This window comes from Bombus impatiens, unplaced genomic scaffold (genome assembly GCF_000188095.3).
Source record: "Bombus impatiens unplaced genomic scaffold, BIMP_2.2 scf_0216, whole genome shotgun sequence".
Lineage (NCBI taxonomy): Eukaryota > Metazoa > Arthropoda > Insecta > Hymenoptera > Apidae > Bombus > Bombus impatiens.
The window spans coordinates 774,581-795,376 of record NT_176635.1 but is presented as its reverse complement, the minus strand read 5'-3'; the positions used below and the strand labels follow the sequence as shown (position 1 = coordinate 795,376).

The 20,796-nt window shown below is 29.4% G+C and overlaps 4 protein-coding genes across 9 annotated transcripts; 3 read left to right on the top strand and 1 right to left on the bottom strand.

Moving 5' to 3' along the window:
* Positions 1–76: 76 nt before the first annotated feature.
* Positions 77–10,558, top strand: LOC100743427 (protein phosphatase 1 regulatory subunit 16A). 4 transcript variants are annotated; one of them, XM_024366335.2, is made up of 9 exons: positions 77–184; positions 4,855–5,118; positions 5,204–5,518; positions 5,630–5,772; positions 5,849–5,974; positions 6,055–6,130; positions 6,213–6,430; positions 6,514–6,685; positions 9,339–10,558. In XM_024366335.2, the coding sequence occupies exons 2-9, from the start codon at positions 4,890–4,892 to the stop codon at positions 9,644–9,646; spliced, it is 1,587 nt and encodes a 528-aa protein (XP_024222103.1). In that variant the 5' UTR covers positions 77–184; positions 4,855–4,889; the 3' UTR covers positions 9,647–10,558. The 4 variants fall into 4 exon arrangements, with proteins under 4 accessions (XP_024222103.1, XP_003488011.1, XP_012238773.1 ...); XM_003487963.4 differs by lacking the exon at positions 77–184 and adding an exon at positions 3,439–3,856 and having other exon boundaries at positions 5,216–5,518; XM_012383350.3 differs by lacking the exon at positions 77–184 and adding an exon at positions 3,439–3,856.
* Positions 1,639–4,824, bottom strand: LOC100744845 (transmembrane protein 42). 2 transcript variants are annotated; one of them, XM_024366338.2, is made up of 5 exons: positions 4,682–4,824; positions 4,514–4,615; positions 2,294–2,482; positions 2,036–2,182; positions 1,639–1,929 (listed from the first exon to the last, which is right to left on the bottom strand). In XM_024366338.2, exons 3-5 carry the CDS (start codon positions 2,468–2,470, stop codon positions 1,780–1,782), a joined length of 474 nt encoding a protein of 157 aa, XP_024222106.1. In that variant the 5' UTR covers positions 2,471–2,482; positions 4,514–4,615; positions 4,682–4,824; the 3' UTR covers positions 1,639–1,779. The 2 variants fall into 2 exon arrangements, with proteins under 2 accessions (XP_024222106.1, XP_003488023.2); XM_003487975.4 differs by lacking the exons at positions 4,514–4,615; positions 4,682–4,824 and adding an exon at positions 3,722–3,859.
* A 1,141-nt stretch (positions 10,559–11,699) lies between the features above and the next one.
* On the top strand, positions 11,700–16,543 carry LOC100743304 (peptide methionine sulfoxide reductase). Of its 2 annotated transcripts, none has more exons than XM_012383351.3 (5): positions 11,700–11,830; positions 14,595–14,761; positions 15,086–15,206; positions 15,298–15,434; positions 15,731–16,543. In XM_012383351.3, exons 1-5 carry the CDS (start codon positions 11,765–11,767, stop codon positions 15,966–15,968), a joined length of 729 nt encoding a protein of 242 aa, XP_012238774.1. In that variant the 5' UTR covers positions 11,700–11,764; the 3' UTR covers positions 15,969–16,543. The 2 variants fall into 2 exon arrangements, with proteins under 2 accessions (XP_012238774.1, XP_003488010.1); XM_003487962.4 differs by lacking the exon at positions 11,700–11,830 and adding an exon at positions 12,798–12,957.
* A 551-nt stretch (positions 16,544–17,094) lies between these two features.
* On the top strand, positions 17,095–20,561 carry LOC100744726. Its single transcript, XM_012383379.3, has 11 exons — positions 17,095–17,534; positions 17,679–17,826; positions 17,978–18,153; positions 18,231–18,403; positions 18,539–18,692; positions 18,837–18,881; positions 18,960–19,110; positions 19,252–19,610; positions 19,735–20,027; positions 20,103–20,210; positions 20,439–20,561. Exons 1-11 carry the CDS (start codon positions 17,457–17,459, stop codon positions 20,533–20,535), a joined length of 1,782 nt encoding a protein of 593 aa, XP_012238802.2. The 5' UTR covers positions 17,095–17,456; the 3' UTR covers positions 20,536–20,561.
* Positions 20,562–20,796: the final 235 nt, after the last annotated feature.

The following is a 20,796-nucleotide window of genomic DNA, read 5'->3' as shown; positions in this document are numbered from 1 at the left end:
CAGGAGGGTGCGCCGTATCGAAACTGTCCCGTTGTCTCAGTTGCGAGAAGCGTTGCTAGAATCTAGGGGCACCCGTCACCGAGAGGGAGAACTATCGGTGGTGGGGATAAAAGTGTTGTGGAGGGGAAAGTAAGGCGCGTGCACGGGGCAGTAGAACTCGTTGAATAACGGAAGGCCTACCACGGTAAGGGTGATGAATTAAAACATGTATAAAAACACTTGAAACGGATAATCTCGAAAATCTGAGACGATTAAATGCTAATTATTTGATTAATGTTTGATTATTACAAGAGCGTTAAGTGAACAATGACCGTAGCTTACAGTGATAGACGATTGTTACAATGTACTCTTGTAAATTCAATGAAAATAAAAGAGGTGTCGATGTTGATGATTCAAATAATAATTTAATCTATTGAGGAGTGCAATTACACGAGTCGAGTGTTTAAAGCAGCTCGAGCGGTTAATAGATCATACAAATTTTCAAGATTTACCGTTCAAAGTTATACACTTAATGGTATGGAAGATTATGGACAAGTGTTTATTGTTACGCAAATGTGTAGCAGAGCAGTAGTAAGAAAATATTTATTAAAAAAGATGAAAAGAGAGAAACTATCATATTTTGGACTGTTGGGAATGACTGACAACCGGTAGGCGGCAGTGTAGAGAACAACACTGTGGCGCAGCCGCCGCTCGATAAAGCCATCCTCTGGCTCCTCTTTTACGTTCTCCTTCTAATACCCTCCTTTTCAACTGCATGATATACCTATGAACCACGACCCTGCCCCACAAAGTAAAAACCTGGTCGACTGAAACTTCTTGGACAGTTCGGTACACATATACCTTTAACTAGGGTACACTACCTATGTAACGAAATGCTAGTAACCCTGGACTAGTAGGATGCTTCGTTACTAACCTACGTCAACTTCCCAAACAGTATAAATAAAGGCTCGTTATTTAATCAATTTAATGAATTAATTAACTTTTCTTAGATCGAAATTTTAAAGATTTTTTAGTTAGAATTTCAAATCTAGTATTTTTTTGTACTTACGATTAGTTTCGTAAATACGATCAGCTTTGAAATTTTTCTTTTAATTTTGATGTTAATTTTAGTTGCTTAATATTAAAATTTTAACAAAAAGGTATAAAGAAATGAAAGAGGCAAAACGTTATTGTTAGATTAAAAAGAACTTCTGATTCAATACAATCAAAAAGGAATTTATATAGTCTACGTGTAGTAGGAAATAGGGCGGAAGAATCTTCTATTCTTTTTTCCCTCGCGTTTCTTATCCAGTACTATTACAAGCACGGAGATCCACTTTAGTCTCTAAACAAGTACGCTTCAGGTCTTTTCTCATGCCAGTTTCCTCGGTCGTTCTTTTCGTATTTTCCATTATCTTTTTTTTTAAAGAGAAATGAAAACCAAAGACGATAAGCCTGTGTTAATCTTTATATGCTCGGTTAAGTAGCGCAAATCATGGGCAATTACAAATATCGTATGACAAATAATGAAATAAATTTTACAAAGCTGAAATAAGGTTTCGAAGATTTAGAAACGAATAACAGTTTAACAAGAAAAAGAATTAACTGGTACGAAAAAAAAGCGAAAAGAAAAGAGGTCTTTTAATTCCCTTAAACAAGGTCTCAGTATAATTTTTTATTTATTTATTCAATTTATACATACTAAAATAGATAATAATATTATTACAATGTAGATGACATGTAGACACAGCATAATATTAAGAAAGTAGCAGAAAAAGATTTCCAAATCATTTTCGGAAATTATTCGCTCTTCGATCTCTTCAGGGAAGGTATATGATGGTCTTTGGATTGCGTACAAGAGATGACCAATAAACCCAGAATAACGAAAGATATACCGCACCACCAAGTAAGTGACGTTGATTCGTTAAAAATCAAGGAACCCGTAAGAGCCTTTAAGAAAAAATAAATCAGATCTAAATATGCATTCACTTTTCTTTGTGTTCTCGTTTTAGTGTGTATATATATATATATATCGATAGAAGAATAAGTAAAATACCGAGCAAATATAACTGGTGGCGGCGCTAGTTATTGTACATGGTAAAGAAGATCCGCTAGCATTGAGTGCTTTTACGAAAAATGCGTAGCCCACAGTGTTGCTTATTATCATTAGTATTAAAAGTACTCCTTTAAGCAGCAATCCGAACTTATTAAGAAATACATAATTAGTTTTGAATAAAAATAGTGGAATTTAATTTATACACAAGATTATTAAATACTCTTTATGCAACTAATGGTTGCGAAGAACATCACTTACAATGGAATCCACATCGGCACCACCAGCGAGTTTACCAAGTAGACTTCCGATAGTTGCAAAGAATCCACTGACGACAGCTAAAGGAATATTTGATTCTTGCTTTGTTTCTTTCATATATAACATCGAGGAAGGTTGACTTTCTTTCAATGTCAACGAAGAAGAAAGTTTACGTTTCATTATCAAGCACCGCTGTTAATATATTAAATATATTAATAATAATAAAATAATGACATAGAATTATTTTCAATCCATATCACTTTTAACTTTACTGATGTGAAACTGAGATTTCTACTAGTACCGTAAACAAAGTATAAGATCCTATACTTTATGCGCGATGACTACAGATCTTGTTTTCATGGCGGGAGTATTAAAATGAATGAAAAACAAATCAATTTTCTAATTACTCATTTTATTAAAAATCTTCGTGCTAATAAAATATGAATAATTATGTATATAAGGAAGACACTGTCCTTTGTTACTTTATTTTATTTAATAATTAAATTTGTAATATACTTATTTACTTACACAAAAAATGAGAGATAGAAAAAAGGTTAGATAAGTATACAATTCACATCATAAAATAATGAAATATGAATAATTATGTATATAAGGAAGACACTGTCCTTTGTTACTTTACTTTATTTAATAATTAAATTTGTAATATACTTATTTACTTACACAAAAAATGAGAGATAGAAAAAAGGTTAGATAAGTATACAATTCACATCAATTATAACAGAATCTTTCTCAAAATTTATCGACTAATAGATATTCTTACATAATTCAACAAATAAGAATGTACTAATGAATCGTTGAGATAAGTTAAATTCTGAGATTCAATGACTCAATAAATTAATTTGATTATACCCAAAAAAGAACGGTAAGATAACAATGTACATACATACATTGTGTACGTCATAAATTAATAGCGATATTTGAATTTCCAAGAAGATGCTAAGCACTAAGTTCCACGATCTTCTGATTCGATATGTGTTACAAATATACCATAATCTGTAGAAAATAAAATGAATACACAGCATATAGCGTGAGTACGCATAGAGACTGGTCGTGCGTAAGAGATACATAATTTGAAAAAAGACAAAGTTAGCGCGCGGTGAAGGGAACGCGCGAATGGTTTTCTACAGGTAGTTTAAAAATGGCGACTGACAGGTACGCGTTTCCTCGCGTGCACGGCGCCGCGACGAGATCAAACGCGACGTGATTTTCGTGAAATTAAAAGCAAGAGGTTCGTCCACCCTCTTCGGTTCAATTTCATTTAGTGGAATCGTCGCATCAGAGAGACCGTAAAAATTATGTTACGTTTTGATCAATCAACACGGTGACTTTCTCTCTCTCCGCTACGTCGTGTACTCGCGAGATTCAGCTCCACTTTTCAGTTCAACTTGGCAAGATACTAAAATTTCCTACCTTCATCTCGCCCGCTTTCCGAACCGAACGAAAAAAGAAACAAAAGACGAACGAATGAACGAACGAACGAGTAAACTTCCGCATTCCACTGGATCGCGAACGAATAAGTGAACGAGCAAGCGATCACTTGCCGATGTGAGTAGATACCGCGATTTGACACCCCCCAGTCTTAGAACAGATTTCTTTCACCTGCATTAACTCTCGAGTTACAATCATGAAATGGCATACACACTCACATTTCCGTTTCTAAGTCAGTTCCATCAATATTTTATTCATCACTGATTCAATTTTTTTCTCCCACTCTTCACCTGTATTCTTCTATTTCACCTATTTTGTCTTTTATACGAGGAATATATTGTTTTTTTCCATACGTTGAAATAAGAAACAAGAAATAAAGAATGAGAAAACAATGCCACCCAATATAACACCTTTGCATATGTTATTTTCGTTACCTGTTGAAATCTTCTAATTATATAATTTATCATAGAAAAATTACACTATATCATGTATAGAGTAAGATAAGATTAAATTGTACATTTTTATTTTGTGATAATTTAATTACGGATAATCTTATAATTTTTCATTAATTTTGTTGCTAATTGTTTTATTGATTTTTTAGTTTTATATAGAAAACATAATTTCATGTGAATTTTTTATTGCGTTAATGCGTAATGGAAGCATATTTTGCTTTAAGAAGAAACTACAAAGCAACGTTAACTTATTGTTACTGATTATATGATGAGTCAAATAAGTATTTTGGAACATTTGTGTAAATAATGTACATTTACTTACCTAAGTAGTTGATAAATATGACAAAGTTTTGGATAAAAGTATGATATCATTCACAATAAAATACCGAATGAAAAAGCAGTTAATTTCACACAGATTTTGAATCTGAAAGAGCAAAACTTAAATTATAACAAAATGATATCTAATGTATGTCACAAAATTTTAAAATACCTTGAAATGAATTCATGGTTTTATAAGTGTAAAGGTAATCTCGTTGGCTTCAAATTCCGTTTTATCATAGTCTTCCTGATAAGAGTTCTGTTTCATGTGTATTGAAGACACTAACACATTATAATACTAAATAATACATACAAAACAAAATATAATCTGTTTCTTTTGAGTAGGTAAATACAGCTGTGAAAATTACAAAAATATAGCCATGGAACATTCAGATTTAGTAGCAGAAATGGTACATGTAGAAAGGTTAACAACACAAGAGAGATTGCATTTGGCTCGTCACAGAAGACTCCAACAATTGAAAGTATGGCGTCAACGTGAAAAAGAATGGCTACGACATCAAACCAGACATACAAGTAACAAACGTCACATATATTTTAGTGACAGTGTAATGCTATTAGAAGCCGCAGCAAGAAATGACATTGACGAAGGTAATCTGACATAATTTTTATAATATTATTATTTGCAATTACTTTTAATATAACTGAGTATATCAGTCGGCATATTAAGAAGTAGCATATGCTTTAGTGAGGCGACTCTTGAAAAAAGGAGTAAATCCAGATTCAACTAATGAAGATGGACTGACAGCTTTACATCAGTGTTGTATAGATGACAATGAAGAAATGATGAAATTACTAATCGAGTTTGGAGCAAATGTTAATGCGGAAGATAGTGAAAAATGGACACCATTACATGCTGCTGCTACATGTGGCCACTTACACTTAGTTAAAAATCTCATTGCTAGAGGTGCCAATTTATTAGCTGTGAATGCTGATGGTAATATGCCTTATGATATTTGTGAAGATGAAAAAACATTAGATTGCATTGAAGGTAAAAATCCTTAAAATACATATCTGTAATTAAAAATTACTTAAAAAATGCAAGATTACAAAGAATATACAGGAATGATATTTTGATTTTAATTTGTTTATATAACTGTAGGAGAAATGGCAAGACGAGGTGTTACTCAAGAATTAATAGATGAAACTAGGGCTTCAATAGAAGTTCAAATGTTACGAGATTTACAAAATATAGCTTCTATAGGTGGTGATCTAGAATATAAAGATCATCAAGGTGCTACACCTGTATGTATACCAATTTATTAAGTCTATTAATTTTAAAAAGTAATTGTCAATAATCTTTTTCTTTTTTCAATTTTAGCTTCACATTGCAGCTGCAAATGGTTATTTAAGGGTAGTTGAATTTCTTCTAGACCAACATGTTTCAACTGATGTCGAAGATAATGACAAATGGCAACCAGTTCATGCAGCTGCTTGCTGGGGCCATGTACGATCTGAATTACGTTTTTTGTATTAACTAACTTATTCAAATTAAACCCGTTTTCTACATTCATTTTATCTTTTTAGTTGGAAGTTCTTGAGTTACTAGTACAAAATGGAGCTGATCTAAATGCAAAGAATAAACACGATGAAACGCCAGCTGGTAAAAATATTTTTGCTAATAAAATTTTGGAGATTATATTTTTGTATGAAATATTAATCAATTGTTAAATTTAATTTTATAGATATCTGCGAAGATCCGGAAATTAGAGAAAGGATAGTAGAACTTAAAACAGAACAAGAAAGTAAACGATTGCGAGAAGCACAGGGAAGACGGGTACGTAGATCTCAAAGTATAAATACACGTACTCAAAGCGTAAGAAGAACTTCGATAAGGGATAAAGTTTTGACTACAAAAAAAGATGCTCAAGAAGAAGCTCGTCTTAGATTACAAGCGCAACAGGTAACAAAGAAAAATAATATTTGTTGTTGATTATGTAATGTTAGAAACAATTAAAATCAAACAACAGAGAAATTATGTTTCAGACATACGTTGGCGGTTCGACTACGAATGTTCCACAATCGGAAAACGAAGCCAACGTACGAGAAAATACAAGTAGTGAAACAGATTCTAATGTACCACCAACAGCTGCACGTAAAGCTCCTGAGGGGAAGGATAATGAATCTTTCCTTCACGAGGACGTCGATAAAGAATCAGGTATATTCCAAATCATGTTAAACTCGCACTGGTTATGGTTAAGTAGAATCCTCTGGTAAATGGTAGTTTTATGCATAAGATTTGTGCAAAAAAAGAAATACGTTACGTGTCATGTCCATTTAAACTGTGCGTTTGGTCGCATAACTCGATCTTGTTAACGTTGTATAGTTATTGTAACTTTATATTTATCATGCGCTTATTATGTTTAAAACAAAGCAAAATATTCTTTAACGAATTTTTGATAATCCAAAAAATGAATTAAAGACTGGCAGTTAAAAATTATAAATGATCGCTATTATGTTAGTATAAAGATTGGAACAGTAATTTTTACTATAAATTGGTTAACAAAAGTATTAAGCATTGATCATTTATCAGCCCTTTCTGTTTTCTGTTACTACTGCGTCGTGTTCCTGAATAATTGCGAGGTCAGTTTTCTATATCACTTTCTTATTTCTTTAAACGTATTTTTCAACACAGCGATGTATTATTTTTTAACTTCTTACGTGATTGTACGTTCGAAATTTTCTCTTGTAACAGTTGAATTATTTTTATGTGCTGTGTATATATAATATGTTTTTCTCTTTTTAAAATATCATTATAGCATAAAAATATTTCTCCGAATTAAACTTTTTGTGGCAAGGGCTAAATTGCATTGGCTTAATTTTCAGTACTTCTTTGCAAATAATATGTTAGCATTTGGCAAAGCTTATTGGTCGTTATGTGTGAAGAGACATTATAATAAGTTTAACAGTCAAAAATCAAGCTCTTGTAATGTTGTTTTTATATTTACTACTTAAAATGTTCTAAGCTTAAACGCACATTCATAGTACACAAATAACTTAATACTCTCCCTATATATATACAAGTAGGATGAAGACTTTTACTGTAACAGTTTCCCAAAAAATTACTTTGTGAAGTAAATAAAGTATTGCAAATGTAGCTTCATTTGGTAATATTACTAGTATTTCATATTTTACCAAACAGATTAACTAAACTTGAATCTATATTGTAATGCATCAGTAATCAATATTCAATGAGCACTCCACATAATACTTACATATCATAGAAAGTTTGTGAATTAAAACATTAAACATATCGATTTGCTGTAATATACATACATATATATTAGATTTGTGAAAAGTTCTGACATATTCTTTATTTACTCGCATTATAACAGTAAATTGTCATGTTTAGCAAATAGACGACAGCTACTGCTATTTATAGATATAAATAAATATATATATATATATTTATTTATTTATTTATATATATATATATATATATATATATATATATATAGCTCTTGTTTTGTTTGCTTCTTATTGATTTTGTTCTGATAACAAAGCATTTTAATATTTACGATTTTACGTGTACATGTTCTATAATTTAATGTTTGCCTAATGACATAAAAAACTTATATGCCAACAATAAAAAATAATGTTAAGAAAAATAGAAATAGAACTTTCTCACATACCTAACATATTAGTTCTGCTAATGATTAACTGTATTCATTCAATGTTAGTTACGTACTCACGCGATGTGTCTTCCCGTCTTTTAGTTTTATCGTTAAATGATAAAGTCGTTACGAGGTCAATTGTGTCACGACATTATGTTTCGTATTATTGCTAATAGGAATCTATAATAGATTCCACATCAAATCAATCATACTGATAAAATGTAACATTAACAAGCATAAAATTTGTCTTAATTTAAAAGTAAAAAGTTATACAATTAAAAATTTATTTGAATATTTTGATACATATTTAAATTGTTGATTATTACTATAAAGATGTTGATATAAAATGTTGATGTTTAATATCATATAGCACACTTGTTATCTTTTAAAAATAATAAAATTTATGATGTTATTGTAATATTTAGATTGCATACTATTATATTTTAATAAATTTTATTGCATAAATGAAGGTATTAGTTTAAGAAATGATTGATTTGACAAATCTTATTACATTATTATAATAAGATATGTTTGGACATTGACACAGCTAAAAATAGCGTTAATGCATATGTCTAGAAAAATGTTAAGTCATTTTAGTGTTCCAGAGAATTCAACTATTATTTGCTTTGTATGTACATACATATTTCTGTATACAAATATTATGTTTAATGCATACGAATATTGAATTGTAAACTAAATCTTTTGTGTTTTACAATACAAAAATTTGTATAAATGCATTCATATTTTAAAACCTAAAGACTTAGTTTACAACGTGATAAACTAATAAACAAAAGTAACTTATTATCCACTTTTTATCGGGGTAAAGAAGAAACCGATATGTTGTTAAAAATTTTCTTCTTTCTCCTAAAAAAGAAGTCTGAGAACATGATAATAAATACGATAGAAGGTAGGAGACGAAGGATAAAGGTGTTTTTATGTAGAATAAAGAGAACATGTTTTTGGTGCTCCGTCATGCAATGTTTCTAATGCTTATTGCTGAAGCATGTACCGCTTAGCGCATGGCTGCTAATTTTCATACTAGTCGAGTTTCTTTTGAAGTGCTATTTCAGTGTATAAAAAGGGGAATTAGGTGGAGGGTAATACAAGGTGGAATGGGATGAGAGGGAAGGAAAGCAAATTTCACGTGAACCAGAAGGAACAAGAAATAGCATTGGATTTACATGTTTGCCTCGATAGTGACAGGGCCCGACTCGCCGATCAGTAATCAGCAGCCGATCTACGCGTCAGACAGCGACACCAACGGCAAGATCAACATACACGTCTCGGTAGTTTTTGTCAAATCATTATCGGATTTGAAGAAACAAAGGGCACAAAATCGGCATATATCCGGTGGATCGATAGATGCTAATGGAAATGGTATTCCCGGGTCGCCTATCTCCAATTCTGAACTCAACACTGGCAGGGATTTTCAGAGATTCACCGGAAATACGAGCGACATTGTCGGTGATAATCATTCTGAAAAAAGTTGCTGTACTGTCATGTAATTATTTTTAATTACTTTCTTCCTTACCACTACCTAGATTGCGAATTTTTATGCATTTTTGTAAAATCTAAAAGTACAAAAATGCACACAATGCATATAATATGCGAAAACATAAAATATCCAAAGTAGAGTATTTATTATAATATGTGATAAATGAAACAGATTTCTATTTAAATTCAATGTCTTTAAGTGTATCTATAAAAATATAAAAATCCGCAGTCTACTCATCACCTTCTTTAAAAATCATTTAATTCCATTTTATTCTTGTTCCCCGCAACTTTAGTACCTTCGTCAACATGTACTTATAAATCTATGTATCTCTTCCATAGAAAACCGTAGATAATTGTACCAAACGAGATTCTTTTATTTAGATATGGTGCAAACTAACATCTGTTTCGATCTTGTATTTTAAGTACCGTCTAATAGTTTCTTAGACCTTGATTAATTTTATAAGCTGTTCGCGTACGATTTTGAAAGGAAATCGCGTGGGGTCTTGAACAGATGATGCGCTTACAAATTCGAGATAACGGGATCGTATAGATTTCTAATCTGTATTGTACTTAAGCGAATATTTAAGTAACTGCGATACAATTGACTAAATTTATAGTTAAGTTTCGAATATGTACAGAATTTTATTTATTACAGCGTAAAAATAATGTATATTTCAAACAATAATTATTGAATTGTATATTGCGCAAGAACTCATTTTTGCGGCTACTATGTATGATATCGTATATCGTAGATATTTCTCGTGTTTTTTATAAAAATGCTAATTATAAATAATATTTTTTATATTCATTTAGATATACATATTTCTACGAATACTTTTATTTGTAAATTTTGATGTGTGCCGTTATTCCGCAATAGTATATATCCTGTATTTTTTCTTAGAAATATATCTTGAATTATACGATATTCAATCAACATTAATTTTACATCCTATAAATATGCATTGCATACTTTTACATTTCAATGAGGATTTACATCTTAACATTATTTATATGTCGGATTAAGGTTGGAATTTTGGACGTTCGATGAACCTTCACTCAAATTTACCATCGCGGATGTAGCTGATGTTTATTAGTACAAATGTGAGCACTACAAGAGGCTGTAAGTAATAGCGGCAATAAGATAGTCGAGATGTTGATGACAACGAATTCAGGTTCGATAACGAATCCACGGTACACGGGATGACGAATGCGATATGATACACGTATAACTGCACGTACAAGTCAAACTTATCTGCATGAACTCCAAAAACTCCAAGTGGAACTGCCCTTATATATTCCTTTTCCCACTCCTCTGGTCAATCTCTGTTTTTGAGGAGACCTGCACAACTATTTCTTACTTCCTTTATTACACGTCCCTCCCGTGACCGTGGGTACGTTCGGTGACTCATGTTTATTGTTTAAATGTCGTTGTCGTAAATGTCTGGATTAGGGTATTGGGTTTTTCTGAACATTCTAAAGAAAGGTTCCGATGGTTTCATCTCCGACATATATTCATTTCCGTACTGTTTCCATTTATACAAATTTTATATATGCATTTCTTTAATGATCGGATTTACGAAATGGAAATTGAATTTTGATTACATTCATATTTCATTCACACTTTTATTATTTTCGTATGTAATAAATATACTCATGTATGAATCAGTAAAGAATGAAACAGACATTTTTGCTATAATTACATAATGTTTCTATATTATACCAACTTAATAAATTAATTCTATGCACGGTAAAATATCACTTTTCATTTTAAATATATTTGGAAATGTCCCTGACATCCTCCATCGTTGAACGTGATAATCACGTGCTCACATTAATCGAAGCTGATTAAATTTTCAAGGAAGACCTAGCTTAACGAAAGCTACGAAGAAAGGCATAAGTATAAATGCATAAAATCCATTGCATTTTCATTACGTTAAACATTTTTCAAATCAATATTTCGAATCGCATGAAACATTTACATTTTATCGAAGTGAACAAATATTCGAACAAAGTTGCAAAGATTCCAATTCAATTGTTGCAAAACAATTTAACTTCGACTATTGTCTTTAACAATATTAATCAATGAATGATTCTTTTGGACCACTTATCAATAGATATTTCTATCAAAGATGGTGACACCAAATTTAACCCTCTTACTACGCAGGAGTTTCATCGCAATCAACTATCGCTATTTGGTATGTCATCATTAATTTGCACTATTTTACTATATTTTTCAATCAAGTTATCTTTGATTAGATATAGTATATTGTTAAATCCGACTTTTCGACGATTGTGGAATGATGCATGTCCAAGCTATGCGCCTGTACTATATTTGGCGTTATGAAAATGCCAAACTTCCCAATACTGTCATGTTCCAATAAACATTTGTAAATGAATAAATTATATCAGATATTATGTATCACTGCAAACATCATATACACAGGAAATAAAAGACGCGATAATAACCTCTCTGCATGATCGAAGCTGTGGATGACGAGTTACTGAGCTTAGTGTGCAGGATACAATAATTACATCAGTCGGTCCAGCAATTGTTATCTAATGTAACGGACACATGTGGCTTCAATTTTCTGATGCAACTCAGGCGAATAACTTACTGAACTCCAGTTAAATTGACAATTAACACATACCCTATATACAATGAGATTTGACATCGATTAATGGCACAGTATCTCTCGCGAGTGAGGTTAATATCGATATTTTTAGCCACGTTCTTTGATCCGGTATTTTAAAACACGCACCTTTTAGTTTTAGGCTGATGATTATATGTATCCGATTTGTAAAAAAATACTTACAGATATTTTACTACACAATTTGTAAATTTTATGTATGAATGAAATGCACAGCACCATTTAAACATTAAAATTATAATATAATATACGAATAACCTTTACCAGTCTTTACCGTTAGGAAGTATATATGTACATACTCTGTGGCGTCACAAATGCAATTTTTATTACCAAATAACCAACACAATAGTAGAAAATGTAAGCAGAAATGCTAAGGCAGCAATATCGGATTATTAAAATTGAATATTGAATTGAGATTTAAAGGAGAGCTACTTACTAACGAAATATGTATTTCGAGAAAAGAGTGGTGGTAGTTCGTATTGAAGAGTGGGGAAAAGAGAAGGAGGGGGGATACTGTGATAAAAAGTAGAGCTGCTGAAGCACGCGGTAGTTTCTTGTTCTTTTCAGTCATTAACGGAGTGTCGTTCGTTGAATTTGGAGTGAATCTTTACTTTCTCGTTTACTTTACTTTTTCGTTTATATTTTTAATCTTTTCTATTTTATCGTAAAATAAGGTAAATAATTTTTTAATATCATTTAAAATTAGCTTATTTTAACTTTAATGTATTTTTATAACACTTCTACTAAACAGAAAAGATGTTACATATTTATACTGCTTAAAATATCACATGAATTTTTCAAAAAGTAGATTTTATTAATAAATATTAGAATAGAAAATAATAATTAAAACAGAAAATTCAGTAATTAAGAAAGTAAATAAGTCAGCAAATTGAATTACTTTAAATGATTAACAATATTTTATTATTTGGACAAATTTTGATTATTTTTATTAATCTTTTTAATCTGTCATCAATAAAAGTTGTTATGTCATAAATTTCAATCAATTCAATCATTCATTGTTAATCAATCATGTAACTAAACCATCTGAACTGCTTGTCACTTATAGACAAGCTGTTATATATTAGTTTATGCTTTACTCTTTATTTCAAAAAGTCACATAACTTGGCTAATTTTCAGAACTTTGTTTCTATAGGTATTTTTGTTTGATTATATATTGATGGGAAGTAAAACAGTTCCAAAAATATTTCCTTAAAAAATTGAAAAAGTAGGAAGTTCTAATTTACCATTTACATAATTTTCTTTTTTTTTATGAAATAGTAAGATTTAAAAAAATTTTTTGGTGATGAATAATATTTAATGATGGTACATAATCACACAATAGATCCATCTTTGATTACATGTTACCGTGTTCATGAGATCAAACTACAATAGCTTCAAGTATATTGAAGTCAATGAATAGCATTTTAAGCATCTTGTAAGATACATCAATATATTTTCAAGTATGTACTCTATTTTTATACTTCTAATTCTGATATATTGAAATAGTTACAGGATTCGAAAATATATTCATTTTTGCATACATTTGAAAATAAAATTAAACAAATTAATTAATGTAAATTTTATCGTAAGAAAAAATAGTAGTATTGCGTGTTTAAATATTGAAAAGAATTTTGGATTTTAAAGTATGTTATTACGGAGTAATACATTTCAAAGTAATTTCATTAACTGAAACGATGAAGGTGATCAAGTTATGTGGTTCACCCTGTATAATTTCTTCACGCTTTTTTTGTACACGCATCTGACACAAGCATCAGATCTGTAATTTATACACAACGGGTGTCGTAAAAAAGGACTGTTTCTAAGCATAAAAATACAAGGTCAAAATAACTTTTTAAACAAACGAAATCTCCAAACAGGTGTCGATACTAAAATACTTAGAATTAATTTTACTCATATTCATAAGCATTTTATTAGGTCTAACACTAACACCCGTTAAAAACATTTCCAATGTTTAAATTTCTAAAATTCTACTAATATCGAGGAAGAATTAAGAATTTTTGTGCTTTACATAAAAGAAAAATGATTTTGTTTGATAAAATCTTCGCTAGAAAACTGATACTATTCTGCCACTAGTCATCCTCAGCTTAACCGTTACTTAGCAGGTTTCAGGTTTCTTTATCGGATTAAATCAAAACATCATTACGGCACGTGAATCGAACGATTTTCGCTTATATCCCTTGCGTTGATATCATAATCTAGCATACTCAATTTCCGTTAGCATTTTTGTAATTGTATCAAGTACTCTCTTTTATGACCTTCTACGTGATTTGGCACGTGTTGATGACGATAGTCGAACAAGATGCCAGGACAATTCAAAGAAATCCAAGCAAAACGTGCAACATTCGGAATGGGATGCTTTTGGGCTGGCGATTGTCTTTTTGGCGTTTTACCCGGTGTAATTAGGACTTGCGTTGGCTATGCCGGAGGACAAAAGGAATCACCAATTTATAGAAATATGTATGTTCTTATACTATTTACATTTTCTTTCTCTAAGAATAACCAAGTATGCCTAAAACTTTTTTTTTAGGTATGTACAAAATTTGTTCTTGAATAATAGTTTATCTAATATCATTTTTTAAAAATATACAATAAAGATATGTATCTACAAAATAACACTTACATACATGTATTTTTATTAATTTTCCTAGTACAAATATTAATACCTTCTACATGCTTCTTTTTTATCGCAAATTTATTAATCGCTATATATCAGATAATACCTCTAATACCTAATGTATTTATGACCTGTAATACCGTAATCTATTCTATTCTCGTTTACAGTGGAGATCATACGGAAGTCGTCGATATCGAATATAATCCAGACGTAATATCATATACACAATTACTCGCTTTATTTTGGCAGAATCATGAATATGGTCTCACTACAAAGATCAAGAGACAGGTAAATGTGTATAATGATTTTTATTATAAGTATTTAATTTTTAATCTTATTAATTATTAAAAGATGATTATTTTTTTTCTATTGGTTCCAGTATATGTCACTGGTCTTGTATCATGATGAAGAACAAAAGTTGCTAGCTGAAAAGTCACGTGAACAAGAACAGCGGAAGCGTACAAACCTAATTCTCACCGAGATAAGAAAATTCGAAAAGTTCTACCCGGCTGAGGAGTAAGAATTATGCATTATAACTATAACAATCTTTTTCGTAGAGAAGTACAAAAGGAAATGATTTTGGATCGATACATTACTTTAATTAACATTGTTATATGATAGAAAAAGAGAGAAAGTTCCATCTATTAATGATGTAATATTATTTGATTCGATCTTTTACGTTGATTTTTATTAGGCTAAATATATCGTTCATATTTACTTAAAAATTTTAGATTCGTCCACAACGAATTAAAATATTTAAATAAGTGATATTCAATATTTTTAAATGATTGATTCGTTTTTATTTTTTTCAGTTATCATCAAAAGTATCGACTTCGAAATCATCCATGGTTAATCGAAACTACTGGTCTCACAAGCGACGAGGTTCTTCGAAATTCACCTTTAGCTGCTAAATTGAATGGTTACATTGCTGGTGCTGGAACGATCGAACAATTTGAAAAAGACTTACCTAATCTTGGTTTAAGTGAGAAAGCTGCGCAATATTTACAGAAATATGTAATCGAAAATCAAGGAAACGGTTTATATTGCTAGCTTAAAAATGTTTAATAATTCTTCGTATGTAGTACAGATCAAATAGGATTTATTTCCTCGTAAGAAGAAGTTTTTAAATCTGACAAAAGATTTCTGTCTTAAAAGAATATGTCTTGAATCGTTCGCCGAACGATTCTAATAATGCGAATGAGGGTTTAGCTCGATTTTAAAAAGCAGTTATGTTCGGTAAATATCCTTCTTGTTAGTATTAAAACCTCTCGTTTTCTATCATTTTTATTATAGTATGTAAGTTTTACTAACAGGACATTAATGCTATACTTCATGCATAAATGAGTAATAACAGGTTTGTTTGCTCAGCAGTATCGACATGTCGTTTTTTAAAAAGAATTAAAAATTAATTTGCAGTAAGATAGGCTGTGAAAGGTATATACAGATAATTCTGTTTGCAATAATTTGTTTTTTGATCACTTCGTACATTCTATAAGTTTTATAAGTTTATCGCGTTATTATTCATCCTAAAAAAAAAAAAACAAATGACTATAGAGCATACAACTGAAGCATGCTTTTTAAATTCTTCAAGTTGTAACTTTTTGGATAATATTACTATTTCGTTTTGTGTAATAAACAAATGTTTATTACATATAAAAATACAATTATGTAATATTTATTAAGAATTATGACCATGAGTATTAGTAAATGTATATAATTTCAAGACAACTGCGTTGTCAGATACGCACGCTTACGTACATATAGATATATGGTATGGTGAAGTGAGATACGACTGTATATCGGAATTTAATATGCTTCTAACTCATTTACTTCACATTATAATTTGATTTTTATGTATACTTTACTTATATAAAATTAATTTGCATTGCGAAAAAATCAAAATATATGTAATAATCGTTTATAAAAATCAGTAAAATTATTGAAAAATTAAAATAACGATTACGAGTTCTACAAATACTTTAAATACTTTTCTTTTTGTTTCTCTTCTGTACTTTCTCCTCTCTTGATTATATGCATTGTAACTTTTAAGAATAGGTAAGTTTGTCTACAATTCTTTTATAACTTTCTTATATTTTTTTCTTTGTAAATTTCTTATATTTTTCCAAATATTAACAGTTTAGATATTATTTTTTGTAACCAATATCTTAATCAGTATATGTATATATAGATACCGAATTTAAAAGGCGCTGCTTGAGCAACGCGCATGTGTATACATACATGTGCATACACATACAAGCAAATTCGCTTTATATTTAAAGATTGTTATCGCTACTCCGTTACAACATTTTTCTGTTACACATATGGATGTGACATTGAATAAGTATGTTCCATTTAAAAATACGTATTAAAATAGTATCAACAGTCGGAGATAATGTGTGTCAATTTTTTTAATTGGAAAGATTGTGAGAATCCTTTTTTCTAAATAAACACAAAAAATTCATAGGAAATTTAAAAATTTGATTATAAAGTATACAAATTTTGAATACGATATAGATTCTGTAAAAGCATAGTTCAGTTATGCTTAAAGGTTATATGATAACTGCGTTCCTGATTGCAGTTACATATTCATCTTTTCCATACACAAATGAACGTAAAGTAAGTATAGGTACAATAAGTAATTAAATGTAATATTTGATATTTATTTTTATGCCTGTATATTCACTCATTTATCAATATCGCTTGTAAAAATAGAGCCCTATATTTACTTTATTTTATTAAAAAAAATTTTTTTACTTACAGTATATCTGTGATGCTGATGGTTGTAAAATATTAACAAATAACTTGAATAATAATATCTCATCTATAAGATATTGTACAAGCGAAGATATTTCCACTGATGTTAATTTTTCAATAATAGAAAATAAAAATGAAGCTTCTGAATCTCCTGGTAAATAATAATATATATTTATATCTAGATTTTCAGAACAAATAATTAGACTAAAGTATATATATATGTAATAATAATAACATTTTAAGTATAAATAAAATCTATTTATGTTACATTATAAAATTTTTAAATCATATTTAATGTTTCACAGCTATTATACAGATTAATCTTAAACCACCAAAAAGTATATGTAAATATGTATTAACTTTGTTAACTAATGCATCAACTAGTGAAGAAAAGTGTGTCAATTATAAATTTCACAACTCTTATGGAAGTGAAACTCATACTAGGAGTACCATATGGTTTGTTTCAGATAAACAGTATCAGGTAATAACTTTTAATTTTGACATTGTATAAAATGAATAATTTGTCGGAAGATTTAACATCTATTCTTTGTTTTTTAGAACACTATTGGAATTTTTGTTCCATATATATTTACCGCATGTTATTCTGTTCAATTTTCTTTTAATAAGGATGTAAAGATGTTAAAACATAATAAATTCATAAAAACTAAATATAAACGAACAGAAATCATGACACCAATATTTGAATGTACATATGACTATAATATTGATAAGTAAGTTTATATTGTGAAGTAAAGATTGATTAATTTGTACAATATCTATTAAGAAAATAGTTATATAATATTTTTATGTCATATTTTCTTAAATATTAGAATTTTATTTAAATTTTGAAAATTTGATAAATTTAGAAAAATGGGACTTCTTGAGGTACTCCTTTATAAACCTATGGTTACAGCTGGAGTAATAAGGTTGGGAAAACTTTGGTATGATTCATCTGGAAATGAAAGCTGTCCTTTTAATAAGAAAGAATTTCCTAATGCTGTTTGGAGCTTCGATGTTTTGGTAAAATTTTAACAATATATAATATGACTAGGTTGATGATGTTTCATATTATTGTGAAATATTTAGACTCCTGTGTATATGTTAAGTTAGAATTTGATAATGTAAGTAAACTAAATTTTTATAAAATTTATATATCATTTTTAGGACAGTTATTTAGGAGATAAAAATTATAACTTTAATACAACTTTGGTAAGTCTTATGTTTGATATTTCTCAGTTATACTCTAGTATACTGTTATGTAATTAAAATTTGTTATTTCACTATTAGTTAACAAATGAAATATATAATAGAAATTTGACATTTCAAACTGAAATTTCACAAAAGGTAAATTATTGTGTTTCAATATTTTTATATCGTGATATAAGATGTCAAGAATACACTTTATGGGAACCACCTGACATATGTTCTTGGTATCAAAGTAAGTAAACTGATATTACTATGTTCATATATCTTTCTTAATTTGTTGCTTAAGATAGTCAATATTTCTCAGTTTAAATTTAGATGTATAATAACTTTTTTATTGCTGTGTAGTATAATATAATGGATGTTTTATTTACAGGTTGTCAAGATATTACTATTTCAACTTTTGGTGTACCAACTAAAATTAATTCTGATACAACTTCTTATTCGTACCTGCCAATTACTATTATTACATTAACTATATTTACAATTATTGGAATTATGTATCTCATCTATATCATACATATTTATAGTATGCAAGGAAAAAGCTTTCATAGAAATATTTTCAATGGAAATGTTCTTAAAACCAATGAAACTAAATATAAAAAAAAAGAAAAATTTAAAGACGCCAATGTTAAAAATACAGATATTATATTGCTATATCCTAAGGGTTCTGAATCGTTTATGGCATTGATGGCAGATTTTCGCGGACTACTTAGCCATGTTTGCCGGTGTGTTGTAAGTTATTTACAATAATATACAGTTTAAGAAAGACTACAAAGATATAATTTACTACAATTGAAGATGTGATTTTCTATTACAATGTAACATTGATTAATTGTAATATCTATATACCTTACAGGTACACGATTGGTATGATGGCATGCAATGGAATTATGTAGCCGAGGTCGGTGCTTTTGATTGGTTTGCAGAAATGCTCCATAAAGAATGCCGCGTTGTTTGGGTAGATACTCCAATAATGCGTGCATTAATCACACAAAGATTTAACAATAGTTTATCTGTTAAAAATTTAGAACAGTATAGTTTCATAAATATTGGTGATTTCCGTGACGCAGTATTTCCTACAGTATTTAATTTATCTAAACGTAATATCGGAAAATCGACATTACAAGAGCCTAAACATTTTATTGTACGGTTAGTACAAATTTTATAGTTACTACTTTTATTTAAATAAAAGTAACATTTATATTACCTTTTTATATTTTGCAGGTTAAAAGAATTTGACAATTTTGAAAACGATAATGATCCTTTTGTTGATTTGTCTCCGCATATGAGATACTTTATACCTCAGGATTTAAACTTGCTCTGTTCTGATTTGTAAGTTTTCATTACCAGAAATACGTTTATGTAATAATTTTATTATAAAAGATAATATAATGCTATTACGTTCAATAAGTAATATAATATAGATATTACATATATTAAAAAAAAAATACATTAATATTGCTAATGAAAGCAGTATAAATATGAATATTGTATACCTTTTTCGTACCGGTGCCGATATTATTATATTATCAGCTTTTACAATGTATATATGTATTTTAGGTCAGCAGTGGACTTAAATATTATTGTGCCATTCACAGGCCAAGAAGATCTTATAAAACAACATTTACATTATGTAAAATTAGATTTTTATAAATAAATATTTCAATTATTTATAACTTTTTATAACAATTAGTATTTCTAGTTGTAAGTAAACTACCCCTACTTAAAATTACTAAAGTCCGACATGTCCCTATATTGTATTAATGGCTATTCAATATTTCAAAAGTCTTATGTTTAAATTTGTTGACAAAATATTTGAATTTATGAATAAGAAATATAGCAATCCAATTTGATATTAAATGCTAATGGAAAATTTAATTGTTTTATATTTATGCATAAATTAGAAACACGTGCCCAA